Source organism: Antennarius striatus, chromosome 21, assembly GCF_040054535.1.
Source record: "Antennarius striatus isolate MH-2024 chromosome 21, ASM4005453v1, whole genome shotgun sequence".
NCBI lineage: Eukaryota > Metazoa > Chordata > Actinopteri > Lophiiformes > Antennariidae > Antennarius > Antennarius striatus.
Genome location: NC_090796.1, coordinates 581,499 through 607,337, shown reverse-complemented (window position 1 = coordinate 607,337; position 25,839 = coordinate 581,499). Strand labels below are relative to the sequence as shown.

The window sequence follows — 25,839 nt, the reverse complement described above, 5'->3', positions numbered from 1 at the left end:
CTGGAGGCATTAACTGACGCTAACACTGAACTCTGACTGTTTTGCTAGTTTTAGCTGTTTTGCCTGTTTTAATAGTTTTGATGTTAACTATTGGTGGATTACCTTAGAAACTTAATGGAAATAAAACAGTCATCAAACATAAAGTCTGACTTTTGATGACCAGGAAGTGCATCAGCGCATCATTATCAGTCAGTCAGTCATCTTCAGATCACCACCGCTGTATCCGCCGCAGCGGGTGACGGGGACTCGAACCCGGGTCCGCCGTGGTGTGAGGCGGTGTGGTGGAATTAAAGTGGATTAAAGCTGGGCTTAGCCTCTACACCCCCCAGGAGAAAATTCATTCAGCAGAGGCAGAGATGATAAAGTTATATTACGGTACTACAGGATTTTATTTTATGTGTTTTTATGTCTTGTCATGGTTCCTGATCAGTCTGAGGTAGTAGTACTTTAGTAGTTAGAGTAGTAGTGACATTTAAATGACCTCCAATAGTGATTACAGATTGCAATTTAATAAATAACCACTTACAAACAATGAAGCTTATGAACAGATTAGCATCTCCACAGTCTTATCCACATCTCATCCAGTTTCAGCTCTACCACTGATAGTCCTCCCCAGACAGGGTTGTATTTGATGCTGTCTATGTGTTAGTGTCCTTTTCTGTGTAAATACTGATTACACAACAACCACACCACACTATTAACCTGAAGTATGCGTTCAATAGGAAATCTGAGCAGCGGTATGCATTAACTGATCGTTTACCACAGAATCTGATGGCCACAGATCTGGACAGGATAAGCAGGGCTGTGGACAGACAAAGTATTATTTTGATGCAGTGGTTTTTTTTAGTAGCACTTATGGAAGCAAACATTAGTAGTGTACTACAGAATCCTGACTATTCTTCAGTGTGATGAAAATCTCCTCAATCCCGTACCGGTTTGTAGTAACAGCCAAAGCGGAATGTTCCAGACACCCTCTGCCCACCAAGGCTTCCAGCACCTCCTTGGTGTTCCCAGACCAGAAGATAGACGTCCTACCTCCAGTGAGTCCTACTGGAATGTCTCCACTCACAGCTTCCTCCGGGGGCCTGAGCTCACAAGCTGAAGCTGAGTCCAGACATCAGAGGGACGGGATCCTCTTCCTCATCCCTCTCATGGTCACAAGAGAAAAGGTTTTGTCAGTCGGTGTTCAGGCCAGATTACCTCGTAGTGTGGGGTGTTTAAAGATTGAGTTTCACTCCTGCTGATTGGCTCAAGAAATGGAGAATAAAATTTTTATTTGCAAGTAATTATTAATATTATTCTGAACTTTCAGGCTAAACTTAGCTAATGTACTACTGCCGCAAGATATGTCACAGTTAAAACCTCCCCGGTTCCCAGTGAAGCATCGACAGCCAACCTGACGCCATCCCACGATACCAAGTAGGATTTGGGCTTAACGAGATAACGTCAGGGTGAAAGGTGGCTTTAAGTGGTTTGCTTCTTACTGGAATACATCGCCATGGAAACTTATGCTGAACAGCTAACCTGGTCTGGAGCTGGTTGTGTTTGAGATCATGATCATTCTAAGAGTACAAACTCACCCAAACAATTTGTGTTTTCAGAAAACGCTGATTATGTCATGACCACTCAGAATGTGGACCACATTTGATTTCAAACATACAGCTATGTTACCATGACGATTTCTGGATTCATCCTGCCCTACAAGAGCGTGCTTTGAATGAAAGCAGAGCTGATGCTGCCGTCATAAAGCCAACGTCGATTCTGTTTTATGTCCTCCTCCGGCTCGAAAACAGAGAAAATAGGTGGACAGAAGTCACACACACACACACACACATGCACACACACACACACACACACACACACACACACACACACACACACACACACACACACACACACACACACACACACACACAAAATGTTCAAAACCAATACCTTGTAATCTTTTAACTGTGATAAACTGATCTCACAACATCCTGTTTGGTGTGACCTATGAAACGTTTTCTTCTGATGTGAGTGTGTGTTAAATAAAGTTTTTTTTCTCTTGCCTCTCATCTGTGGAGGACGTGCATGACCTCACTGCTGCAGCCAGATGTGTGTTGGTTCTATTCTATAGGTAGGTCTCCTAGAAATAGACTGCACACACAGCCAGCCATTCATCTACATCATGCAGTATACTGCAAAAAGCCCATTATTCCTCACACACACACACACACACACACACACACACACACACACGCTCACCATATGTAGGTTGCCGCAGCAACCATTCAGTGTCACAGAAAAAGTTTTGCTTTACTTTGTTTTAAGAGAAAGGATGATAAAGAAATGCAGAGCAGCTCCCTGTGGTGAGGAGAGACGAACCAACGGCTCAGAGCGGTTCTACGTCTGCAGAGGGTCTGAAGGTGACTCAAGGTCATTGGACGCCCAGAAACTACATGACATTAAAATACTGATTGTAATTTATGGGCTGTTTTGGTATTACAGTGTTGCAGTCATCTTCTGTCTGATCATTTTGTTCGTATGATTGAGTCGACGTCTCTGCATCAACAACAAACAGTGATCAATCAATCAGGGTGTCAATACACACCACAAAAACACACAGGAAGACAAGCTGACATGTAACGCAAACACTGAACAAAACTTTGCTCCACTAGGGTTACATCTACATTTTAACAGCAAAGAGAATAACTGTACAGAAGAAGTCTATCAGGTTATTTATTACATTAATGCATGAAGTCACCGTGATCAGAAGCGATTGATTAATGACTCATAATACTAATATATACATTCATGCATTTCTTGAAGATTTCTCCCATAATATTTCTTCCTCGGCAGCTGTTCTTCCTTGCGGGTCACAGGTTTGGCTGGAGCTTATCCCAGACTGGTTACAGGTGAGAGGCAGGGTACACCCTGGACATGTCACCAGCATACAGTGGGGCCACTCGAAATGAAATTACACACACACACACACTCAATTTGATATGTTCAATCCACTTAAACTCCATATTTTCTGAGGTAGGTAGAAGTCGGAGGACCCCGAGAGAACCCAGGCTGACACAGAACATGGACCTGAACACAGAACCTTTCCGTGAGGAGTGTGAAACACCTCTGTTACACTGGATGTACTTGATGGTGCTGGTGAACGCACTGCATTACACAAGACATGTTTCTGCTTCATCACCTGATGGGATACTGCACAACAGCAGCACTATTACATCTCCATCAAGAACTTTATGATCAGCAGACCACATCATAGTCTGACTTTAGTAGCACCTTTTTCAAAACGATTTATTTCTCTTTAGGAAATGTAGACTTAGTGGATGCTTGTTTTTTCTTCTCTTTGTAAAGCCGTTATCCTCAAAGACAGGGAGAGAAAGGGACAGAAGAGCAGATGGGAGAAGTAAATCCAGGCTTACTTTACAGTTTTTTTGGGGGTTTTTTTTTTACTTTACAGTTACCAGGTTTATCACAACAGAAAGATTCTGTCAAACAGTCCAACTTGGTTTTAATGTGAATCATTAGGTCAGATTTTTAAGCCATTTCTATCAAATTGGATGAATGAAGCTTCTTTTAAGGCTAACATACTTTTGTCACGTACCACCCACATAGAGGGAACACAATGGTCACACTGTCTTACAGCAGAAAAATGAGTGTTTGGCTGGACAGACTGGTTTGATGGATGTGACCCAGTCAGTTAAGACCTGTCTGTCCACTGGGGTTGAGCCGGATACTCGTTTGTTGTTTCTTTGTTGCACGTACTCATGCATTTAACCACCGCCTCCACTCGTCTTATTTTTACCTGTTTGTCCTAAACTCTGTTCAAATTAATAATTCTATACATTATGAATATTTTAACTGAGACATAGCGCTCATACACACACACACACACACACACGCACACACACACACACACACACACAAACACACACACACACACACACACACACACACACACACACACACACACAAACACACAGACACTCAATCAATATTGTTTAACTTTATGTGAAAAAAAATGGCAAGAACATTCGGTGCTAAAAATAACTAATTGGAAAAAAAACCCAGTTTCATTATAATAAAAAAAATTAAACTGAAAAAGAAGAAAAAAAATTAAAAGTTTTGGTAAGTATGACAATTCTTGCTCATGCACACTTCGTAGTTGATAATTTCCTATTGCATGCACTTCATTAATGCACTTAGTGTTTACTCGTTCTATATATAGTTCCTTTACTATTGTGATCAAAAGCGTTGAATCTCAACTCTGAGGCTCTTCGTAAACATTCATTCATAGACTTAAAAATATTCCATAAAAAACTTGTTCTGTAAATGGTTCTCTTACTTTTGTGATCAAAAACATTGATTTGAATCTCAATTTCGAGGTTGTTCTGTAAATAGTTTTAAAATAAACGATAAATAGAACAAGTTGTGATCAATCCATATCAATTTTAGACTTAAAATAATGTCGCGATTTAAGCCCCACCCATTTCCGGTCAAACCACACCCACTTCCAGTTTAAGCCCCGCCCATTCCGAGTACAAACACGGATCCAGATAATCTAGTTGGTTGAACAGATACAGATACAGATACAGATACAGATAGTGGTGAACTCGCTCATCCCTACTGTCCACAAACTCAAACCTGCTGCACCTCAGACCTGAAATAATCCCTGGTGAAATCCAGACTGCGGTCTAATCCTGTCTGTGATGGAGCTGCTAAAGGTCAACTTCAAACACGTTCAAGCCCTTTGAAAAGGACACGCTCCTGACGACACGCCCGGCTCTCTCAGACACGACAGCATCGTTTTCTCAACTTCTGGATGCTGAGCAGTCGTTCCTCTGTGATGATTATGTACGATTACCACCGCTGTTGTTAAACCTGACTTCTCAACTGTATAAATTGTTTTCTGAGATCGTGAAGATTTGGTCCTGTAACCAAGAAAACACCACCAGAATGAATTTCAACCTCTTTCCACAATGGGGCTTCTGGAGTTGGTTTAATCACTGAGCTCTACTGTGAACTGCAAGACCAACAAGACAGAGACTACAACATCCCTCGACACCCCTGAATTCAACATTTTACTCTAACCTACACCTTTTTGTAGCTCCAGCTTCCCTAAAATGTTGCTTTTTGTTTTGTGATTATATCTCATCAGGTTTCAGAGATGTGTACCTAAAAAGGTATAAAAGTGCGCCATTGTTCCTCGTGGTTAATGCATTCCAGGAATTCCACGATAGAGCAACAAACTAATTATTTACAGTAATGTAAACGTTTCTGACCCCTCCCCATAATGATATTAAACCCCCTTCTATCTGTATCACCTTTAAAACACTCTGATAGACTGTTTAAAACACTTTAGTGTCTCACGGAAGTCAGAGACTCACGGAACGCAGCGTACTTCAGGATGATGTCAGCCAATAGAATGCGTGTATTGTATCACGTGACTGCCTTCCAAAAATCCACGATGAGTACAAAAGTTGAAATTTGACCTTGACCTAGTTTTCTCAAGGTCAAGGTCATCATCTCATCTTCATCCCCTCTGCTGCCTGAGTCATGTGCTTTTTCTTTCATCTTTCTGTCTGAACGGTTGTGAAGGTATTTGGTGGACGGACAGATGAACACATGAACACTGACAATCACAATACGTCACCGCTTTGAAGCGGTACGTAATAATCACAACTCCTGACAAACACAAACACTCAGTTGAATATGAGGTTAATACGTCTACGGTGGATTACACAAACTGGATGATCACCTGCCAGCACACATCATGTTCATGAGGTCACACCGAAGGAAAGCCCAGTTCATCACACACAGAAACACGAGCATCACAGAGACTTTGTAAATAAAGTTGATTTGATTGTTCACCCGTTCACATGCCAATCTCTACCTGTTCATTAGAAGCAGTGACCATCACACCGTCAATCGAATGTATAGCCTTTTGCTCAGGGTTAGGATGCCATCCCTCCACCTCCTGAGCCACAGACACCTGATATGCTGATGACAGATGCTTGTTCGTATGTCATGTACAGTATTAGTCATTTAAATGAAGCTCCAGTGTAAACCAGAGGTGTTAATTCACCTTCGGCCAGGAGTTTGGCTGCATATCTCTCAACGCTGATCCATTACACTGTTAGGTGATACTCAGACTATCTGCGATAATTCCAGCCTTTCATTATCCTTTCCTCCTGCTTCCCAACTTTATAAAGGTATAATTGCTTTTCCTCTGTGGATCATGTTGTATCCTGGGTCAGCAGTCGATGTTGATAAAAACGTGTTTTGTTCCAGAGGCCACGCTGCATGTCCTTACATGGACGTGGAGCTCCCCTGATGGATCCAGGACGCTGCTGAACTGACAGAATGAGTACACTAAGTAACGCAAACAATCAGAACCTCACGCGGTGCAGATCCACACAACTCCAGCATCACAGCCTCCCGTCATGCGGGATCATTCTGCGTTTAAAAATAACACCATTCCTGGATAGAAAGACAAACAGACCCGGTTCTTTCATCAGCTACAGTAACAGTTAAATATTTGGATGAAATGTCTGAGGTATTTTTGGAGAAGATCAATAACTGCAGTTCCTTCAAAGATCAACACGACGTCATGAGATCTGGTGTTTCTGTGAGGACTGACAGTCCAGTGATGCCTTTAATGCAGGCCTACTGGTGCTGGTGTGCATCAAGCAGGATGTAGAAGAAACTGTTTAAGGTCTCAACTTAAAGCAATCTTCAGTGTGTCTAAGAATATTTATAATATATCTACAGAAATTATCTTGTCCATGGCTGGCATTCTTTGACGTTCAACTGTAAATCCTGTACGTATTGGATCCTTACTAAGAACAGACGCATTACTGTAGGGGCGGCAGCAGCTCAGTCCACTAAGTCTTGGGCTGGAGATCGAAGGGACACCGGTTCAAGACCCATGTGGGCCAAAACATTTGGATTGTGAACTGGCAGTGGGAGGTCTGCCTACCCCTCCACCTCCCTGCATGCCTACAGACCCCACCCCCACCCCCCCGTGTGTGTTTGTGTGTGTGAGAGAGAGCCTTTACAATATATGTATATACGTGTGTGAATATTTAAAGTGGAAATATTCCCTTACGCGGATCATTAAAGGACTGATTATCGTTGTTGTTGTCTCCTATCCCCTCTGGGTTTTTTACATGAATACATTCCTGAGGGCCAAGATAGATAGATATACTTTATTTATCCAAACTGGGAAATTTAAGTGTTACTGTAGCATTCAGACACACTAAATATAAGAACAAACAGAAACAGGGAAAGTATACATTGAAGAAAATTAAGATAATAGGGCAAGAGAATAATAATAATATTAAAACTATTAACAAAATTAGCAATAATAATAATAGTACCCAAGCATGGCAGGCATAAAGTAATAAATAAGCTTGGCACTCTGAGCTGGTCCATGTCCAACCAGCACAGATCATTTCTACCTGTAGCTTTAAATTCTCACTCGAGTCTTCAGTAAAGTTTCTTTTCTTGTCATCCATTACGCTGAAAACATTTTGGTGACAGATCATTTTGGAGGATGTGTATCTTATGAAGAGCGGCTTCCACGTCTGCTTCATTGGTTATACTGGTGATGGAATTAGTCTTTATCTGTGTTCTTGTTCCCAATCGGAGTAACAGAGCAGGACCTGCCAATGGGCCAGTAGACGAACCCAAAGACACAAAACCAGGATGACTCATCTCCATGTTTATGACCACTGCTGTAGGGAACAGAGGAGAACTCGCGTGATGTTCAGGCACCATTTAAACCTTTTATGGAGACGGCGCGCTGGCAGCTTCTCGGGTCCTAACTACATCATGTCTCCAACCGTTATCAAACAGGCATTCACTGGAACAACCTTTATCTCCTTCTAACCTGGTCAAATTTGTGTCTACATTCTGAACCTTGGTGACAAAATTGACCTTCACCAATACAATGAGTTATGGTTTCACCCCAACTCTAAGGCCCCAACCAGCTGGACCGTTCCATGTTGGACAACACTGTCACACATGTTCTTTGTCTGTTATAGATGTAGCGATTACACACAAAAGAGAGAACATTACTGGACACACGCAGCGCATCCTTCATGAACAAATACACATTTAATCATATTTCTGAATGACTACCTCTTCAAACTTTTACCACAGTTACTATAAAAGCAAAATATTTAAGGCATAATCTTTAAATTAGATACAGACATGGAAGCAGTGAAAAAGGCCTAAATGTTTTACCTTACAAACATTGAATGTTGTGCTGAGACCTTGATGCTGAATTGACTATTTATGTAGAGCTACTAAAGATTGATGCAATCATAATGAGATCATAATGAAACAAGAAAAAAAGCCAACATTCCCAAACATTCAACAACAGTTGACTTTGGAAAACCTTGGCAGCTATTTCTGGCTTCGTGGAACGCAATTCAAAATCAATTTGAAATTCCTCTTGATCGTTGTGGATGTGATGGGAGGCCTGCAGGAGTCTGAGCTTCTAAGACTTCTCAACCGCAAATTCATCAAAACTGAATCAGTCGTCTTGGTCTGAACTGGATGGATCAGATACTTTGACTGCATTTGGTCTCTGTGGTGCAGCCAGAACCACAACCATGTGTGCACCTTCATATTCATTGAGACAGAAGCAGAGACAAGAAAACTCCCTCTGCACCATAGAAATATGTACAAACGTAAGAGATGACTGCAGTTTGAAGTCTCGTTTTCAATGTAGGACCACACATTTTTATTGCAAGGTAACACATCGAACCTCAAGACAAAACTGCAAACAGAAAGCTTAATAATAATATTGGTGTTGATCGTACTGGTGACAAAAATGACAGAACAACAAAGACACAAAGAACTACAATGGTAGAAAAGTCGGGTGGGTGCTGGGGAAAAATTGGGAATTTCTGTTTGTTCACCTGTGGTTATGCTTTGGTCCTGATAAGGGTCACCTTCAAGATCTGAACAGACTAGTCATGTCTCTGCTGGCAACGTCTCGAACAAAATGAATCCATCAGACTCAAGTCAACTGCTGCCACTATTGTTGAAGGAAATCATGTGAAACAGGCCAGGGAAACAGGGAATTCTGAGGTCATTGGTATTACTTAAATATGTTGTAGTATGAGGATCCCATTCCATGGTTCCAGTGGCGGGCCGTGCATTTCACACCTAGGCCTTCAGTGATGTTCTCCATGCATAAATACATCCCATAATACTGTGAGTGGCTCTCACTGCTGCCACCAATGTAGCGTTCAGGACATTTATAACTTCTCTCAAAAGGGACAAAAACTGGCGTCACTGTCACTGGCACAGAAAAACCCGCGGCCACACCTTTTATAGATGTCACACAACTACGTCACAGAACAAAACCAACTGAAATCACCATCATTTATGACACCACAGCTCGAGAAACGAAATACAGACACACACTAACACACTACTAGATGTTGCATCACGTCTATCAGGTATAAAATGGGCTATTTTCCAGCAGGGACACAAGTCTCTCTGTGTATTTCACTACAATCACACAGCTGCACAAGAGGGACACATTATTTACACACATTGCAGAAGAGCAAGAATTTTTTCATTTTTAGTATATTTGTCATTTTATTTCATGATAATTGATTTGATATAAATAAAATTAATTACAAGAACATTAAATCAAAATTTAGATAAATGAAATGCTTGTACTCACAGAAACAGCTGTTCAAACGGCTGATTTAAACACAAAATCCATTCTCCTTTGTTTCCTCAAGAACACTTCACTAACTAGAACAGGTTAACTAGAACAGGTTAACTAGAACAGGTTAGCTAGAACAGGTTAGCTAGATCAGGTTAGCTAGAACAGGTTAACTAGAACAGGTTAGCTAGTTCGGGTTAGCTAGAACAGGTTGGCTAGTTCATGTTAGCTAGTTCAGGTTAGCTAGAACAGGTTAGCTAGAAAATGTTAGCTAGAACAGGTTAGCTAGAACAGGTTAGCTCCTTCAGGGATCGGACCCTCATCTCACTGGAGATTTTCTTTGAATGTGCGTCTGTATAGCGCCGCCTTCTCAGAGTGAGTATCCAATCACAGGACACGTACATGTCATGTGAGACCAGCTAGAAGGCCTTAGCGTGGCCAACTCGTGTTCGCTTTCACTCTCAGTGCAGGGAGACCTGCATTCTAGATTCTGAAGGTCCTGGACAGATTTCATTCAACCTGGCAACACAAAGTAGCTGAATTCTGATTGGATAAAACCTCACTAACCTAAAAATAGAACACTGACCCAGTGTTGGCCTATGTCATATTATATCCAGATGTATAATTATATACTGTATTTATACATATATTTGAATATATTTATTGAAGGAATATGCATTAAAATATAATTAACTTTTATCATAAATATTATCATGATATCTGGTTATGGTAGACCGGCAGAGAAGGCCTTGCTGGCCCTCAACGCCCACCCCACCACTGCAAGGTTCTCTGCTGCTGGAAATATTGTGGTCTGTTCTCTCTGGGTCTGTCACAAGCAGGATTAGGACCCAAACGCAGGACAACAGTGGAGATCCATCCATAGTTTATTCAGGCAAACCAACAATCAAGAAAACACATTAAGACTCAAGAATTCCAAAAAACTACAGACAAAGTTGTGAGTACAAAACAATCCGGCCCAGAATCAAAAGAGAAGTCGGCTTAAAAAGCCTCAGGCTAAACACCTGATCGAGTCCAGAGGTCTGTACCATAAAGTTGGATTACGTCTTAGCGAGATAACTTCAGGCTTAACCCTGGCTTTCCGGTACCATAAAGGTGGCTGACTTTCTATCGGGCTACGTTGTCGTGGTAACCTATGCTGAACACCTAACCTGCTCCAGAGCAGGATAAGTTCAGGATAAGAGCTCAGCAGGTATAACAGCCCCACCTACTGACCAATCAGAGCTCAGCAGGTATAACAGCCCCACCTACTGACCAATCAGTTCTCTTGAAAATGGGCTGTCCGTGGTACACGCATACATTTATGAACACACAGCTGTTACTGTAGTCAGATACACAAGTGCAGTCATAGTGGGGAATTAATATTATAATGGCACTAACTTCTGCATTGACACAGTCGGCGATGTTTTGCCAGCAATCCTTGCAAACTCCGCCCTTTTTATGTGAGCGCGCACAGATCTAGAGTGGACAAGCCTGGATTGAATTAGTGAGTTGATAGCCGGCTTTATGGTACTGAAAATCCGGAGGGCGGACGTCTCGGTAAGTGAAGCCAGACAAGTAAGAGAAGCCCGGCCAGGTTAATCAAGCTTTATGGTACAGGACTCTGGTGTTGAGAGGAACCACAGGTGTGGGGACAAGGCTCCGCCCATGAGTCCAGCCACTCCTCCTGCCACACCCCAGCACAGCAGAGCAGCCAAGCACCAATACCGAACCGTGACAGGGTCAGTGAGGAGTCCTTGAAGGAGGAGTGAAGGAAGGAAGGAGCGTGACGACAGACGGATCGGTGCAGCTTCTGCAGTGATGCAGTCGTTGTTGTGGTCTGTCGTGGAGAAGGAGAAGCTGAGCAGAAAGATGAAGCTCTCAATCTACATTCCTACTGTCACCTATGGTCAGGAGCTTTGGGTCATGACCCAAAGGACAAGATCCCAGATACCAGTGGCTGAAATGAGTTTCCTCCGTAGAGTGGGGGGGTGCAACCTTAGAGACAGGGTGAGGAGCTCAGTCACCAGGGAGGAGCTCGGAGTAGAGCTGCTGCTCCTCCACCTCCAGCGGAGCCAGCTGAGGTGGCTCGGGCATCTGTTCAGGATGCCTCCTGGACGCCTCCCTGGGGAGGAGGAGACCTCGATAAAGGAAGTACCTAGGACACGCTGGAGGGACCGAAGGCTTGTTCAGACTGGTCAAAACCGATCCCATCCAGATTGACATCGGATGTCTCGTTTGTAGTCTGAACAGTCCCATACCACATGAAATCTGAGTATTGCGGGACGGATTGAAACCACATTCTGGAGGTAGTTTCATATCGGATATGGACAGCTGGATGGATGGATGGATGGATGGATGGATGGATGGATGGATGGATGGATGGATGGTGATGACTGTATTAATTACAGGTCAGTCTCCTTCAGGTGTGTGTGTGAGCCAGGTGTGTCCCTTCACCTGCCCTGCAGTTGTTCCACTTCCTGTGTTCTGTGACCCGTGACATGAACACACTCCAGAGGTTATGTTTTGTGCTGACACATGAGAAGTCCGTCACCAGTAAACATGCATTGATCTCAAAGTGCACTTACAGAGAGTGCTGCAGGATGGGGGGGTAGACGAGGGGGGGGTGAGGCGGAGAAGGAGGAAGGTAGCAGAGAGACAGTACAGCTGATCATTATTGGCAGGAATGAAGAGCCTTACCCACAATGCAGCTGGCATTATGGGTAAGACTAGAGTGATGACACTGTTTTTTCCACCATATACTCCTGACAGTGATAACCTTCATTACAGTTCAGTATAGGACTGATTCACATGCCACCATCTACCAATCAAATGATCTTTTTTGTAATGAATTTAACATTTTGACCTAAAGAGGGCGGGTAGTTAATTATAACAAATCTTATAGCACATGAACTTAAGGTTACTGGATTTTCAACAGCCAACCATTGAAATCTGGATCCAGATTTTATTTGGTTCTGCACCCAAATGAACGCACAGACACAGATGAACAGGATACAGTGTAAGATATTAAAGGAAAAATATAATATCCAAACTTAGCGAATGAGAAAAAATTCTGATCACCCCTTTCTGGTTCTGAACCTGTTGAAGTCTGAACCTGTTCTAGTCCAACACCAGAGCAGTTTCTGCAGAATACTGCTGACAATTCAAAAAAAGAGTTGATAACTTCACAGGTGGAGTTATTTAAAAACTACTACCACGCATCTGATTCCAGGCTGCAGACGGGACGTACGAGAGTGAAGTGAGAGGCCTGGTGAGAGTGACTGGTGTCCTGCTGGAAGCCAGCCGTGTGGACTCGTAACACCCAGCCTCCACTCTCACAGATCTGCTTGTTACCCTACGGCGGAGTCATTCCAACGCAGAACATGTTTCAACACAATTGGTTCCAAATTAGGGTTGGGCTTAGAGAAGCACGTCAGCTGTGATTCCAGAATTATTCAGAAATATTCATTGTGACTGACTCCTAAATATCAATGGTGGATGCATTGCTTTTATGGTTTCCAGGATTAATAAAGAATCAATCAATCAATCAACCTGTCTATCTGTCTATGTATCTATCCATCTCGTCTTCTCCTACACCGTGTACAACCCAGAAAGTGTAGTATGGTCCAACCTGTGGCGTCGGTCTCCCTCACCCCCCAGTCAGCCCAGAGGAAGCAGCCAGCAGCACCTCGTCCCAATCGGCTCGGTGAAAATTAAATGTTAGTTTTGTTCTCAGCAGTGAAACAGCAAACAAGTTCCCCTTCACTGAGCTGTGGTAAACACACTGGATACAGGTGTGAATGTAGATCATAGAGGAATACAGTAATCCCTCGTTTGAGCTTCAAGACGCACGGCTTCACCTCATCACGGATTATTAGTAGGTAGTCACGTGACACCGTATGCGCATTCTATTGGCTGACAGCATCCGTCTGTGCACTAAGTTCCGAGACTTCCATGTATTAAAGAAACACTTTTCTGAATACAAAAGTGTTTTAAAGTGTGGGAAAAGTTAATACAGATAGAAGGTGGTTTAATATCAGTATGGGGGGGGTTCATAAAAGTGTAAATTAACATAAATAATAAAATTAATGGTTCATCGCTCTATCGCGGAATTTCGTTTTTCCCGGGTGGTCCTGGTACGCATTAACCACGAGTAATGAGAGATTACTGCATCTGCAGATTACTAAAACTACAAGATAGTTTACCGCTGCTCAGCCAGAGGCAACGACCCCATGAATTGCCCCAAATCCATGAATGAGTCACTCACAGTCAATGATACCTTATTCAAAACACTCCAGGTAAATTAGCATGAGGCCTCCTTTGACCATCAGCCTCAAAGAACCACAATCAACAACCAGGACTAAAAAGAAAGATCTGGACTGAACTAATCTTCCTGAAGTCCAGTGATGTTCCAGACATCTGTCCATGTTCTCCTAAAGGCAGCAGACCAACCAGAGAGGCCTGGGCTTTATTCTCCAGAACGTTTTCAAGCAGAACTTCAGGAAGCATTTCCTGTGTTGTTCCCAGTCAGACATCTGGACTGAACCAAACTATATAACCACTTGGAAACAGACAGACAGACAGTCAGACAGAGACAGACAGACAGACAGACAGAGACAGACAGACAGACAGACAGACAGACAGAGACAGACAGACAGACAGACAGACAGACAGACAGACAGGCAGGCAGACAGACAGACAGACAGACAGACAGACAGACAGACAGACAGACAGACAGACAGACAGACAGACAGACAGACAGACAGACAGACAGTGTCGTTAATCCGTTGCAGGAAATCCCTTTACTACAGGGGCAGCTTGAGTGCTTTCATCACAGTCCCAAACAGGTGCAGGGGTGTCTGGGTAAACAGGGAGATGGCAGTAAAGAGTAGAAGACACCGTTCAAGAATAGAGTCCAGAGGATTCATTATCTAACAGCTTTTATCAAAAGCTGGGCTTGTGCTAGCCATTCGCCACGTCGCCATAGGCGTGTTCATTCCAGATTGGCTACAAGGCTTTTAGCTTGTGTAGGAAGAAAAGGCTAAAACGTACAACTTTTTTGGACTCGTGAAAACCCCCGAGCCATGAAAACTTTTTCTCTCGCTAGCACCGCTATTTCTGTCGGCATGACGACAAATTAACCGAAGTGACCCGAACGCTCCCGATCATTAAATATGCACTGGGGTCATGACCTCCTCTCGTCCAATGAACAACAAATAGATTGTTTTTTCCAAGCTGAACCCGTGAATTGGTGTAAGACAAGGAGAGGACCATCGATCAAAAGAATCCAGTGTTTTCTAGTAGAGTTTGTGTTAAAGTCCTCATTAATAAACAAATGGTGAATGCTGAGAGGGGGGGGGAGTGGAGACAGACCGATCAGAAGGTCAATGAAAGATATTATCAATACTTGTTAGTAGTCTTAGACTTTAGTTCCCTCTGACCAGCAGGAATAACCAGCGATGATGTAAATGTGTTTTCACCTCGCTTGATGTTTTATGTCTTTTTAAATTGAAATGAAAAATCATGTTATTGAATTAAGAAACTAAACTAAACTAAACTAAACTCTGACATACCAATGGTGTTGGTGGTGGTCAGAGTTCAAATGTCTTCTAGTCTCAGTAAACTACCAGTAAACACTGAGTAATATTTAGTCTGACTGTATCTTCACAGAGTGAATGGAAGTTTTCAATGGTTGAATCTCACATTCATTCCTGCATAAAGTAGGACAGAAATAAAGAGAGTTCAGCTCCAGCTGCTGGCTTTAGGGGGTTTTTGGAGGGAAACTGAACACAAGATTTTGTCCTCAGAATGCAGGAAAACAACCACATTTTCTAAAACATTTCCTGGGGGAGGCCCCCCGGACCCCTCCGTGGGGGGCACGACGAGCGTCGGTCTCCACGCGCTGCACCACCGTCTGGGACACAGAATGTGTCTTCTTGTGTCTCACTCGATTCTTTTACACTGAACCACAGCGGTTAGTCTCACCGGCTCCTGGTTCAAGACCAGAAAAGGGAGTTCCTGTAGCACTCAGTCCTGCATTTGGGGGATCCGTCTCTGGCTGACAGAACACCTCCAGAACATGATAGGGTGGGCAGAGCTGTCCAGAACAGTCTTCGATCTACAGAGGGTTCTACCCTCACCTGCTGAACCGTCTCCAGCGTAGGTGTTTGGTGGAACTGGCCTTTGGAGTCGATGTATTCATCATGTTCCTATTAAATACACAAACACAGACGAACGTGTATTGTCTCAGCTTCTGTTTGCGAAGCGAAGGGGAAAAATGTTAAATAATCCAGGAAGCACTGGATTTCCAGAAGTGGTCCAGATGGGGAAATAATCCCCTGATTAGAATCCTGTGAACCAGACTCCAACAACGGACCTGTTTCAGTAAATAATACGCTGGAGTCTGTTTCTGTGTTCTGAACGGAGTTTTTCTCAATCGGCTGTGTGTCAACTCTGACAACAGCTTCTCCTTCTCTTCCTCTGGGCGTGTCCCGTTGGGTCTCCACCAGCATCTCATGCTCCTCCATGTCAGCCTGTCTTCTTCATCCTGCTCTCTAACACCAGCTGCCCTCGTCTTCCTCACTACAAACATCCACCTTCTCTCTGGTCTTCCTCTGGTCCTCCTTCCTGGTAGCTCCGTCCTCATCACCCTGTCACCAACATCCTCACCACCTCTGTCCTCACCACTGTCTCTAATCCATCACCACTGTCTCTAATCCCTCATGTCTGTCCTCACCACTGTCTCTAATCCATCACCACTGTCTCTAATCCCTCATGTCTGTCCTCACCACTGTCTCTAATCCCTCATCTCTGTCCTCACCACTGTCTCTAATCCCTCATCTCTGTCCTCACCACTGTCTCTAATCCCTCATCTCTGTCCTCACCACTGTCTCTAATCCCTCATCTCTGTCCTCACCACTGTCTCTAATCCCTCATGTCTGTCCTCACCACTGTCTCTAATCCATCACCACTGTCTCTAATCCATCATGTCTGTCCTCACCACTGTCTCTAATCCATCATGTCTGTCCTCACCACTGTCTCTAATCCATCACCACTGTCTCTAATCCATCACCACTGTCTCTAATCCATCATGGCCGTTGGTCCTGTACATCAGTTGTCCTACCATCCATTCACTGGTGCAGTCTGATGGAACGTTAAACCATCATTGCCCCACAATTCCCAGAGTTCCTGACAGGATTTTCTGGGATCAGGTCGATGCGTCTCAGAAGCGTCTTCCTTTAACAGTCAGTAGAAACAAAAAGGCAAAAGAACGTGACAGAAAAACGACACCGACACTCACAGAATATGTTCTGATATCAAAGCTGAAATATTTAAAGTAGGTTCTGCTGGCTAGGAGATTCTGTTCATCACACACACACACACACACACACACACACACACACACACACACACACACACACAGTGTAGGTGCTGATGGAGGCAAATGCAGCAGGCTTCATGCTGCCATCCTGCACCGCACTGCGCCCCCCTCCCACACAACACCCCCAACAGGACAGCAGCCGCTCCTCAGGACACAATGACAGCTACACTGCACCACATCCGTGTGTGTGTGTGTGTGTGTGTGTGTGTGTGTGTGTGTGTGTGTGTGTGTGTGTGTGTGTGTGTGTGTGTGTGTGTGTGTGTGTGTGTGTGTGTGTGTGTGTGTGTGTGTGTGTGTGTGTGTGTGTGTGTGTGTGTGTGTGTGTGTGTGTGTGTGTGTGTGTGATGCGTTCACACCGCCTTCCTCCCGGTGCTGTCAGCAGCCTGATGCATGATGCTGGAGCTGACAGACCTCACTGCGGTAAACACACACACACACACACACACACACACACACACACACACACACACACACACGAGCAGAACGCCGCAGTGCCCCCACAGCCGCGCCGGTTCCCGGTTCCGCCGCGGCTCGGATGGACTTACGGTCCGGAGGAACTGGACCTCGTCCTCTCCCTCCGCTCCTTCCGCCATGACGCGTCAGTCGGTGATCCGTCCGGTGAGTGTTCGCGGGAGAGGCGCGGGTCCGGTGTGTGCGCGTGAGGGACGGCATCCGGCGGGGAACGCTCGCGCTCGTCGCTCATTGGATGGCGCGCGCCCACCGGAGGAGGAGCCGCACAGGTGTGAGCGGTCGCGTGCGCCCCCTGCCCGGCCGAGGGGAAGTTACCCCCCCTCAACACACACACACACACACACACACACACACACACACACACACACACACACACACATGTACAGACGGATTTAGTACTGTACATGTACATGTATGTACATGTACATACATGTACATGTACATACATGTACATACATGTACATACATGTACATGTATGTACATGTATGTGCATGTATGTACATGTATGTACATACATGTACATACATGTACATGAATGTACATGTATGTACCAGTGTGTTTTACCACACTGGTACATACATGTACCACACCAGTGGTGTGTTTTACCACACTGGTACATACATGTACCACACCAGTGGTGTGTTTTACCACACTGGTACATACATGTACCACACCAGTGGTGTGTTTTACCACACCAGTAACTTCTACCATTGAAACAGAACCAGGAGAAAACCTTTGACCTTTCCTTTTCTTCCTTTCTCCACAGGTCACCTTAATCATCTTCATCTTCACTGAAGCCATGAAGTCTTCTTCAGAGTCGGAGCTGAGCAGCATCAGAGGCGCGTCGTTGTTCATCAAAGCGCTTCTTTACGCCCTACTTTAATCCCCTTGGGCCCAACTATAAACTGGGACCGTTGGTATTCCACTGCTCCCACCACACCCAGCAGTGTTCGTGTCGTGACCGTCCATCGCTGCCCAGCTGCAGTTCAAGGCTTCAGAACATTTTCTCAAGTCTAACTCTCCCTTAAGTCTTTATTGTCCTGTCCTCACCTGTCCTCTCCGTTCTTTATTGTCCTGTCCTCACCTGTCCTCTCCGTTCTTTACAATCAGATCCTCTCACTGTGATGCAATTTAGACATTTTAGCCAACAGATTAGCTGCACATTTGTATAAACCGCATGGTTCAAAGTCTAGGGAAGAGGAGGTGCTTATAGTCCAGAAAATACGGTATATTAGTTTATGTGACAGCATTTGTGGTGCTAGAATTTATCATTTATGGTGAAAACTACTGTCTTTAAGATGTACTTTTCTTCTCTTCCTGTGGGCGTGTCCCATCAGGGGTCTCCACCAGCATCTCATCCTTCTCCATGTCAGCCTACCTTCTTCATCCTCCTCTCTAACACCAGCCTTGTTGATAATAATGCGGCTATGGCTGATGCCTTCAACAATTTCTTTGTTAGTTCAGTAGAGGGACTGTCCACTAACTTTAGAACCATTGAGTCACCATGTAAGGAGAACGACAACGCCCATCCAGATGATTTTCAAATCACAGTGGTATCCAGTGATGCAGGAAAAAAATGTATCGTAAATATGAGGAGCTCAATGTCAAAGGACATCCATCGTTTATATACTGAACTAATAAAAAAATCCACAACTCAGGGAACACGGACTTAGCTAGTAATTACAGACCTGTTGCCATCCTTCCTGTTGTTTCTAAAATATTAGAAAAGATTGTTGCTCCACAACTCACTGAACATCTTGAGTGTAGACAACTAGACAACCACAGCAGTTTGGATTCAGACCCAATCACTCTACAGAAACAGCTGACTGCTACTTACCTGACAGGTTCAAAGGACTGCTGGTGAGGGGCGTGTTGTGGGGACCTCAAAAAGGCCTTGGACACTGTCCATCATGGAGTCTAAGTTAAAACACTTTAAAATGTCAGCAGAAGCTCTACGGTGGTTTAAGTCATATCTGGGGGGAGACAGCAGTGTGTCAGGGTCAATGGGGGGAAATCAACGCTGCTCCCTAACAACGTGGGAGTGCCCCAGGGGTCGCTACTTGGACCGCTGCTGTTTACTATGTACATAAAGGACCTTCTGAATACCTGTCCAGGCGTTAGCTGCCAGATGTGTGCTGATGACACTGTCGTCTATGCATCTGCTAAAACAGCCAGCATGGCAGCTGCGCAGCCGACACAGGAGTTAGAGAACATCTCAGACTGGCTGGAGTCGTCACAACTAATTTAAATGTACAGAAAACAGTCTCAATGTGCATCTCCATCCGCAGCAGGCCTGCTGCTCATACCTTTGAGGTTCGTATCAAAAATAAAACTCTTGCTGAGATGAGTGAAGTAAAATATTTAGGTGTCATCTTGGATAAACACCTAAAATTTGAAAAACAGGTAAAGCAAATATGAAAGAAGGTTAAACCCAACCTAAATTGTTTCTGTCATATCAGAAGGGACCTATCAGCCAAAGCTGCACTACTGTACATACATGCCATGATTTTCTCACACCTATCACACAGTATTACAACATGGTCACCATCCTCTCAAACTGTCTTAAAACCAATAACGTCATACAAACAGGCTGTAAAAATCATGGATCAAAAACCGATGAGATGGCACCTTGATGGTGTCCTAAAAAAACACGACCTTCTCACGTTTGAAAACTTTGTATTCTTCTCTACTATCAAACTGGTTTTTAAGTTTTTACATGGTCATGTTTCACCCCTGTTCTCTGGACTGATTCATAGACTCCTGAGCTCTGGTAGAGCAACCACAAGAGCCTCAGTAAGGGGCAACTGTTTTGTCCCAGGTGTAACAACTCATTCAGACAGTCTGCCCTCTCAGTAAAGGGAGCAAACCTGTGGAACTCTCTGCCCACGGGTCTAAAACCAGAGACAGATGGTGGTGTGTTCTACTGAGGGCTCAGATCTAATCAACTGTGCTCTCATGTATATCCTCTGACTGGTTACTAAATGATGTTTACTTTAGTACTGGAGGTTATATAACGTACTGAAACGCTGCTCTAAATATTAACAGATTGTGTTTTATCTTTAGTCCTTGATTGGGTGTTTCTTTTTAACTACAGTGGTACTGTTTTTCTATTTGTATTCTCTTGTTTTTTAGAAAAGCCTCCATGGACAAGTGGTGAAAATTAGCACTCGTGCTAACTCACTGTAAATGGACACATCTGTAAGTTGTGCAACTGTGCAATGAGCAATGTGTTATGTCTATGTCAAAGAAATAAACAGAAACATAGCTGCCCTCATGTCTTCCTCGCTACATCTGTCCACCTTCTCTCTGGTCTTCGTCTGGCCCTCTTTCCTGGTACCTCATGGTTGAAAACCTTCACCTGAATCCAAACTGAATCCACCAGTCAGATTTTGTGAAACTCTTGGGTATAAAGGTGTTTGTTCTGAACAGTTTACGATTTCAAAAACAGCTGATTATGACAAGACTCCGTCATTCACAACAATTAATACTTTTATCTACAACGTGCACATTGAGAACCACTAAAAGTTAAAAACATGTCAGATCTGACACCTGACCGGTTCATAAACTGGACACAGCAGCGTTTATTGTGAAGAGCATGCTGTGGAGCGCCCTCCTGTGGCATTAATTTGAACTGCACACTACGGTAGAACCCATGCTGGTTACATCACACAACAGCAGCACAAAGGGAACAATTGAAATATGAAATAAAAAATTTAACCCATGTCACCATTTTGTGTATTATTAATCACATAATATGAATAATATGTTAATAAATGTTTATCTGAATTGATTATAACCTTATTTTGAAGTGATGCTTGTCTCTAATATCAGTTTGAAATGTAATGTTCATCAAACCTGCTGTTTGGTCACGTGACACACAGCAGGTGTGTTTAGGTAGCAGGTTTAGAAGGGTCACCGTGTTCTTCTCCTTGATGAAACAATCAAAAAAGGGACAAAAGAAATGCAAAAAACAATTTATAACTGTAACTTGACAAACAGTCAGAATGAAGGACTTCCTGACCCGCTACCTCCCCTCAGATATAAAACAGGAGGGACTGTTTTAATTCCAATGCATGGTATTTTTTTTATAAGTGTATTTTTTGAGGTCTTCTACAACTGTTGAAATTTCCTGTTCGATTTGCCAGCCTTTGATTGTCAGGCTCCTCAGGCATTGAACTCATTAGTTCAGTCAATTTCATGTATTTCAGAAACTATTCAAGTTTTAAATCATCAGAGTGGTTATCCATATATTTTTGTATAAAAATTCATAAAACTTCAGATATGATTCTACTTTTTTATGTGGTTTAGTGACATTAATATCATGTTTTTATTATCTGCACTATATAACAGAATGTTACTTGTGATATTGGGAAAATGCAGATTTTAATTAAAAAGATGAATACAATTTGCAAATTTTTTATTCCACATACAGAACATAAGTGCCACAAATAAGAACAAACATAACCCACGTGTGTCTGACTTAGTGATTGTATTATAATTAGAGGTGGAACAATTGAGGTTTTATTTCTACTGCAGTCTTTACCTCAGACATGACTGGTCTGTACCAACAAGAACAAAAGGTTCACGTAGTGAAATAATCACAGACTTTAAGAAAAATAAATTGTAATAATTCTTAGATAAATTAGAAATATCCAGGTTTTAACCACAATAATGTGTTTAGTCTTTGTAGAGGTACATTTCTTCTAAAGTTTACCCAAAGGAGGAAAAGGAAACCTGATCTCATGTCTGTCTGAGACTTTGCCCAAACGTTCTGAGCGGCGTCGCTCTAGAACACTCCAACCATCTGAAACGATGGAACCATTTTTGACTGACAGCTTCTTTTGACCAACTAATTTGTGGATACTGAAACAGTTTTAACTGGTTTAACTGGTTAGCTGGTTAGGACCAGCGTCTTTCTTCACTACCCCTCAGATCCTGCTGCTCTGACTGGTGTCCTGAGTCTCTATCCATCTCTTCATCTTCCTCACTCAGCTGCTCTTCCTCATCTGAGACTCTTATCTTTCTGTACTGTTGAAATAAACCAATAGCATCAAGAGTTTTAATGAGAAACAGAAACCATGAAACACTAATAATGTGTATGACCGTCACAAACATGATATTCAAGGAACTTATAAATTCATTCACACCATGTGTGACTTAAATAAGGACTGATTATTATATCTATATCTATCAATGTAGGGTTCCACTCTTCATGTTGGCATTCCGTTACTTGTTTCAGCCTCATATAAAAACTATCTGGGCCTGACTGTAAATGTTCTGGCCTGTTCCCTGTTCCCTGTTCCTGCCCCGCTCTACCCCCCCCCCCCCTACTTGGTAGATGTTATTTTACATTAAATTTTAATTTGATTGATTGATTGAAAACTTGTTGGGTGGTGTTCTATCGTGGAGCTTAATTATGTTCTACTCACACCTTGGAGTCGTTGAAGTTCTACAGACAAAACCAACAAAAGCCTTCAGTCTGACGGACGAGCTGGAATGATGGGAGTGAACCACAAAGTAATGACCACAGGAAGGAGACCCCAAAACTACAAGACATTCATGTGATGAGACACAGAACAGGAAACCAGGAGTCACAGGAGGAACTCCCCCAGAGATAGACCAGATTCCTCCTCAGCTTCTCCCATCCACCCTAAGCTAGGCTAATGACCTCTGACCCTGTGTTTAACACGGGCGAATCAACGCTCTGCTCTGTGAGCAGCAGACGGGTCGGACTGGTCCCGTCCCAGTTTACTCCTCACTGTCGTACCCCAGAATGGGGGCCAGCCAGCGCTCCACCTCCTCCACACTCATCCCCTTCCTCCTGGAGTAATCATCCACCTGCAGAGCAGGAGAGGAAAGGCTTCAGCTTCAGTGTGTGTACTTCAGCTTCAGTGTGTGTGTATCAGTGTGTGTACTTCAGCTTCAGTGTGTGTGCTGAAACATCAAGTCCCCCCAGAGCAGACAGACACACAACAGAGCAGACTGAACCTGTTCTCTGGTGATCTTTCCCACAGCGAAGTAGGAGGCCAGTGGGTTAGAGAAATAGAGTCCACACACGGAGGCAGCAGGAGTCATGGCCAGAGACTCTGTCAGCTCAATACCTACACACACACACACACACACACACACACACACACACACACACACACACACACACACACACACACACACACACACACACACACACACACACACACACACACACACACACACACACACACACACACACACACACACACGTTTATTGACAGAACAATGTGAAAGGATGGAAGAAGGTGGTTGTCGATATGCTTCCATTATAATTACACTGTATGTTTATTTAAACATATACTGTAGATATGTTAAGTACTTAATATACTGTATGTGTATAATATATGGACCATGTTAAATATTTACATATGTTAAATATGTAAATTCTAACATGTTATATGTTCTATACGTGAACAGTGGGTGCCCGGTCCCCTCACCAGTCTTCTCCTGGATGCCAGCCAGACTCCACATGGTGGTCTTCTCCGTGTGGTCGGGCTGACTGGGGTACCCGGCTGCAGGTCTGATGCCCTGGTACCGGATTCTGTGCAGATCCAGGGCCCGGAGGTCTTCATCGGAGCTGTACCCCCACAGCTCCTTACGCACACGGGCGTGGAGCTCCTCCGCAAAGGCCTGGAGACACACAGGAGTCAGCATGATCGCCACGGCAACAACAGGTCACGTGTCGCTGGAGGGATGTCAGGAAGCGTCCGCCGTACCTCCGCCAGCCGGTCGGCCAGCGCTTTGACCATGATGCTGCTGTAGTCGTCCCCCCCAGCCTGGAACTGCTGACTCAGCTCCTCGGCCCCAAACACACCCACAGCGAACACCCCCACGTAGTCCGCCACGCCGCTCCGCAGGGGGGCCACGAAGTCAGACAGGCACAGGTGGGGCTCGGAGCTGGAGCCGTCCTTCTCCACCTGCAGCGAGGAGCACACACACACACACACACACACACACACACACACTGGTGCTCACTGCTGCCCCCTCCTGGTCCCAGACCCCCCCCCGGTGGACTCGTGTTGTCAGAAACACATCCCAGCTGCTGACCCTCACCTGTTGCCGTAACCCGTAGAACGTTGCGATGGCCTCGCTGTCTCTGTGCAGTGTGACATCATCTTTGTACACGCTGATGTCATCGCCGTCACTCTGGGCGTGCCAGAACCCCACCAGGCCCCGCCCCTTCAGACTGCCGTCATGGATCATCTGGTGAAGAAGCAGCTGGGCGTCGTCAAAGACCCGCTGAGCCTCGGCGCCTGAGGGGACGGAGGTCAGTGAGGTTTGTTAGCAGCATGTTGGACACTGATGAGCTTCAGAGGAGGGATCAGACAGTCCTGCATGCAGGGTGTAGGAGTAGGCCTTCATTCAATTAATAATCAAACAATCTGATAGTATTAAGAATGACTGCTTAATCATTAAAAACGGTTTCCTTGGTTTAGCCTGCACCTGGTAGAGATGAATGAATGAGGAGGTTGTGATGGATCCACACGTCCACGTCCTGCTGGACGACACCTTATTTCTCCTGACTTCTAGCTTTCTGTCTGACAATCCTGACGTGACAGGTCCACGTCTGCAGGACGCGAACATCCCAGTGAACATGCTGAACTACGATGGAGGACGTCTTACCAACAGTCTTGTCTTTGAAGATCTTGGGGTAGCCCCTGTTGGGGTATTTTCCTCTCAGCTGCCACACGTCAAAGAACGGCTTCCAGTCGATGTAGTCCACCAGACCGTCCAGGTCGTACGAGTCAAAAACACGAGTCCCCAGGAACTGAGGACACACTGACACAAGCAGAAGCAGGTGGTCACTGGGGCCTGTTGGTCTGTCTCACACCGTCCTGTGTGTGAGGTAGGATGACGTCTGGGCTCGACTACCTGGTCTGGGTAGAGACAGCCAGTCTACAGGTAAAGCCCTCGATCTGGCCTGCAGGAGAGACAGATACCGACGGTCCTGACAGGATGAAGAGGACAAAGTAGTCTTCAGTTAGACCACACTCATCATCACAGGGTCAATGGATGCTCTACATGATTATGTAAGTAAAGAAATGTTGTATCAATAGTTAATATAATTAATATCATCTGTATATACGTAGTGACATGTTAGAGGAATGTCAGACAACTGTGGAGCACAGTCCTCAGCCAAAGGCCAACAACCCTACCCTAGGTCTAACAACCCTACCCTAAGTGTAATAACCCTACCCTAAGTGTAATAACCCTACCCTAAGTGTAATAACCCTACCCTAACCCCATCAACCCTACCCTAAGTGTAATAACCCT

The 25,839-nt window shown here is 44.3% G+C and overlaps 2 protein-coding genes across 3 annotated transcripts in view; both read right to left on the bottom strand.

Moving 5' to 3' along the window:
- The window catches only part of ryr2a (ryanodine receptor 2a (cardiac)), a 137,270-nt gene extending 119,566 nt beyond the window's left edge, over nt 1-17,704 (bottom strand). The window contains exon 1 of the mRNA XM_068306304.1: nt 17,609-17,704. Coding sequence (XP_068162405.1) covers nt 17,609-17,656 — 48 coding nt within the window. The 5' untranslated portion in view covers nt 17,657-17,704. The remainder of the gene's footprint in view (nt 1-17,608) is intronic.
- Nucleotides 17,705-21,945: 4,241 nt separating this feature from the next.
- mtr (5-methyltetrahydrofolate-homocysteine methyltransferase) overlaps nt 21,946-25,839 on the bottom strand; it is a 36,118-nt gene continuing 32,224 nt past the window's right edge. For both annotated transcript variants that reach the window (XM_068306026.1, XM_068306027.1), the window contains 7 exons: nt 25,438-25,513; nt 25,189-25,344; nt 24,619-24,818; nt 24,282-24,482; nt 24,003-24,195; nt 23,524-23,636; nt 21,946-23,373 (listed from right to left, as the gene is read on the bottom strand). In XM_068306026.1, coding sequence (XP_068162127.1) covers nt 23,284-23,373; nt 23,524-23,636; nt 24,003-24,195; nt 24,282-24,482; nt 24,619-24,818; nt 25,189-25,344; nt 25,438-25,513 — 1,029 coding nt within the window. In that variant the 3' untranslated portion in view covers nt 21,946-23,283. The remainder of the gene's footprint in view (nt 23,374-23,523; nt 23,637-24,002; nt 24,196-24,281; nt 24,483-24,618; nt 24,819-25,188; nt 25,345-25,437; nt 25,514-25,839) is intronic.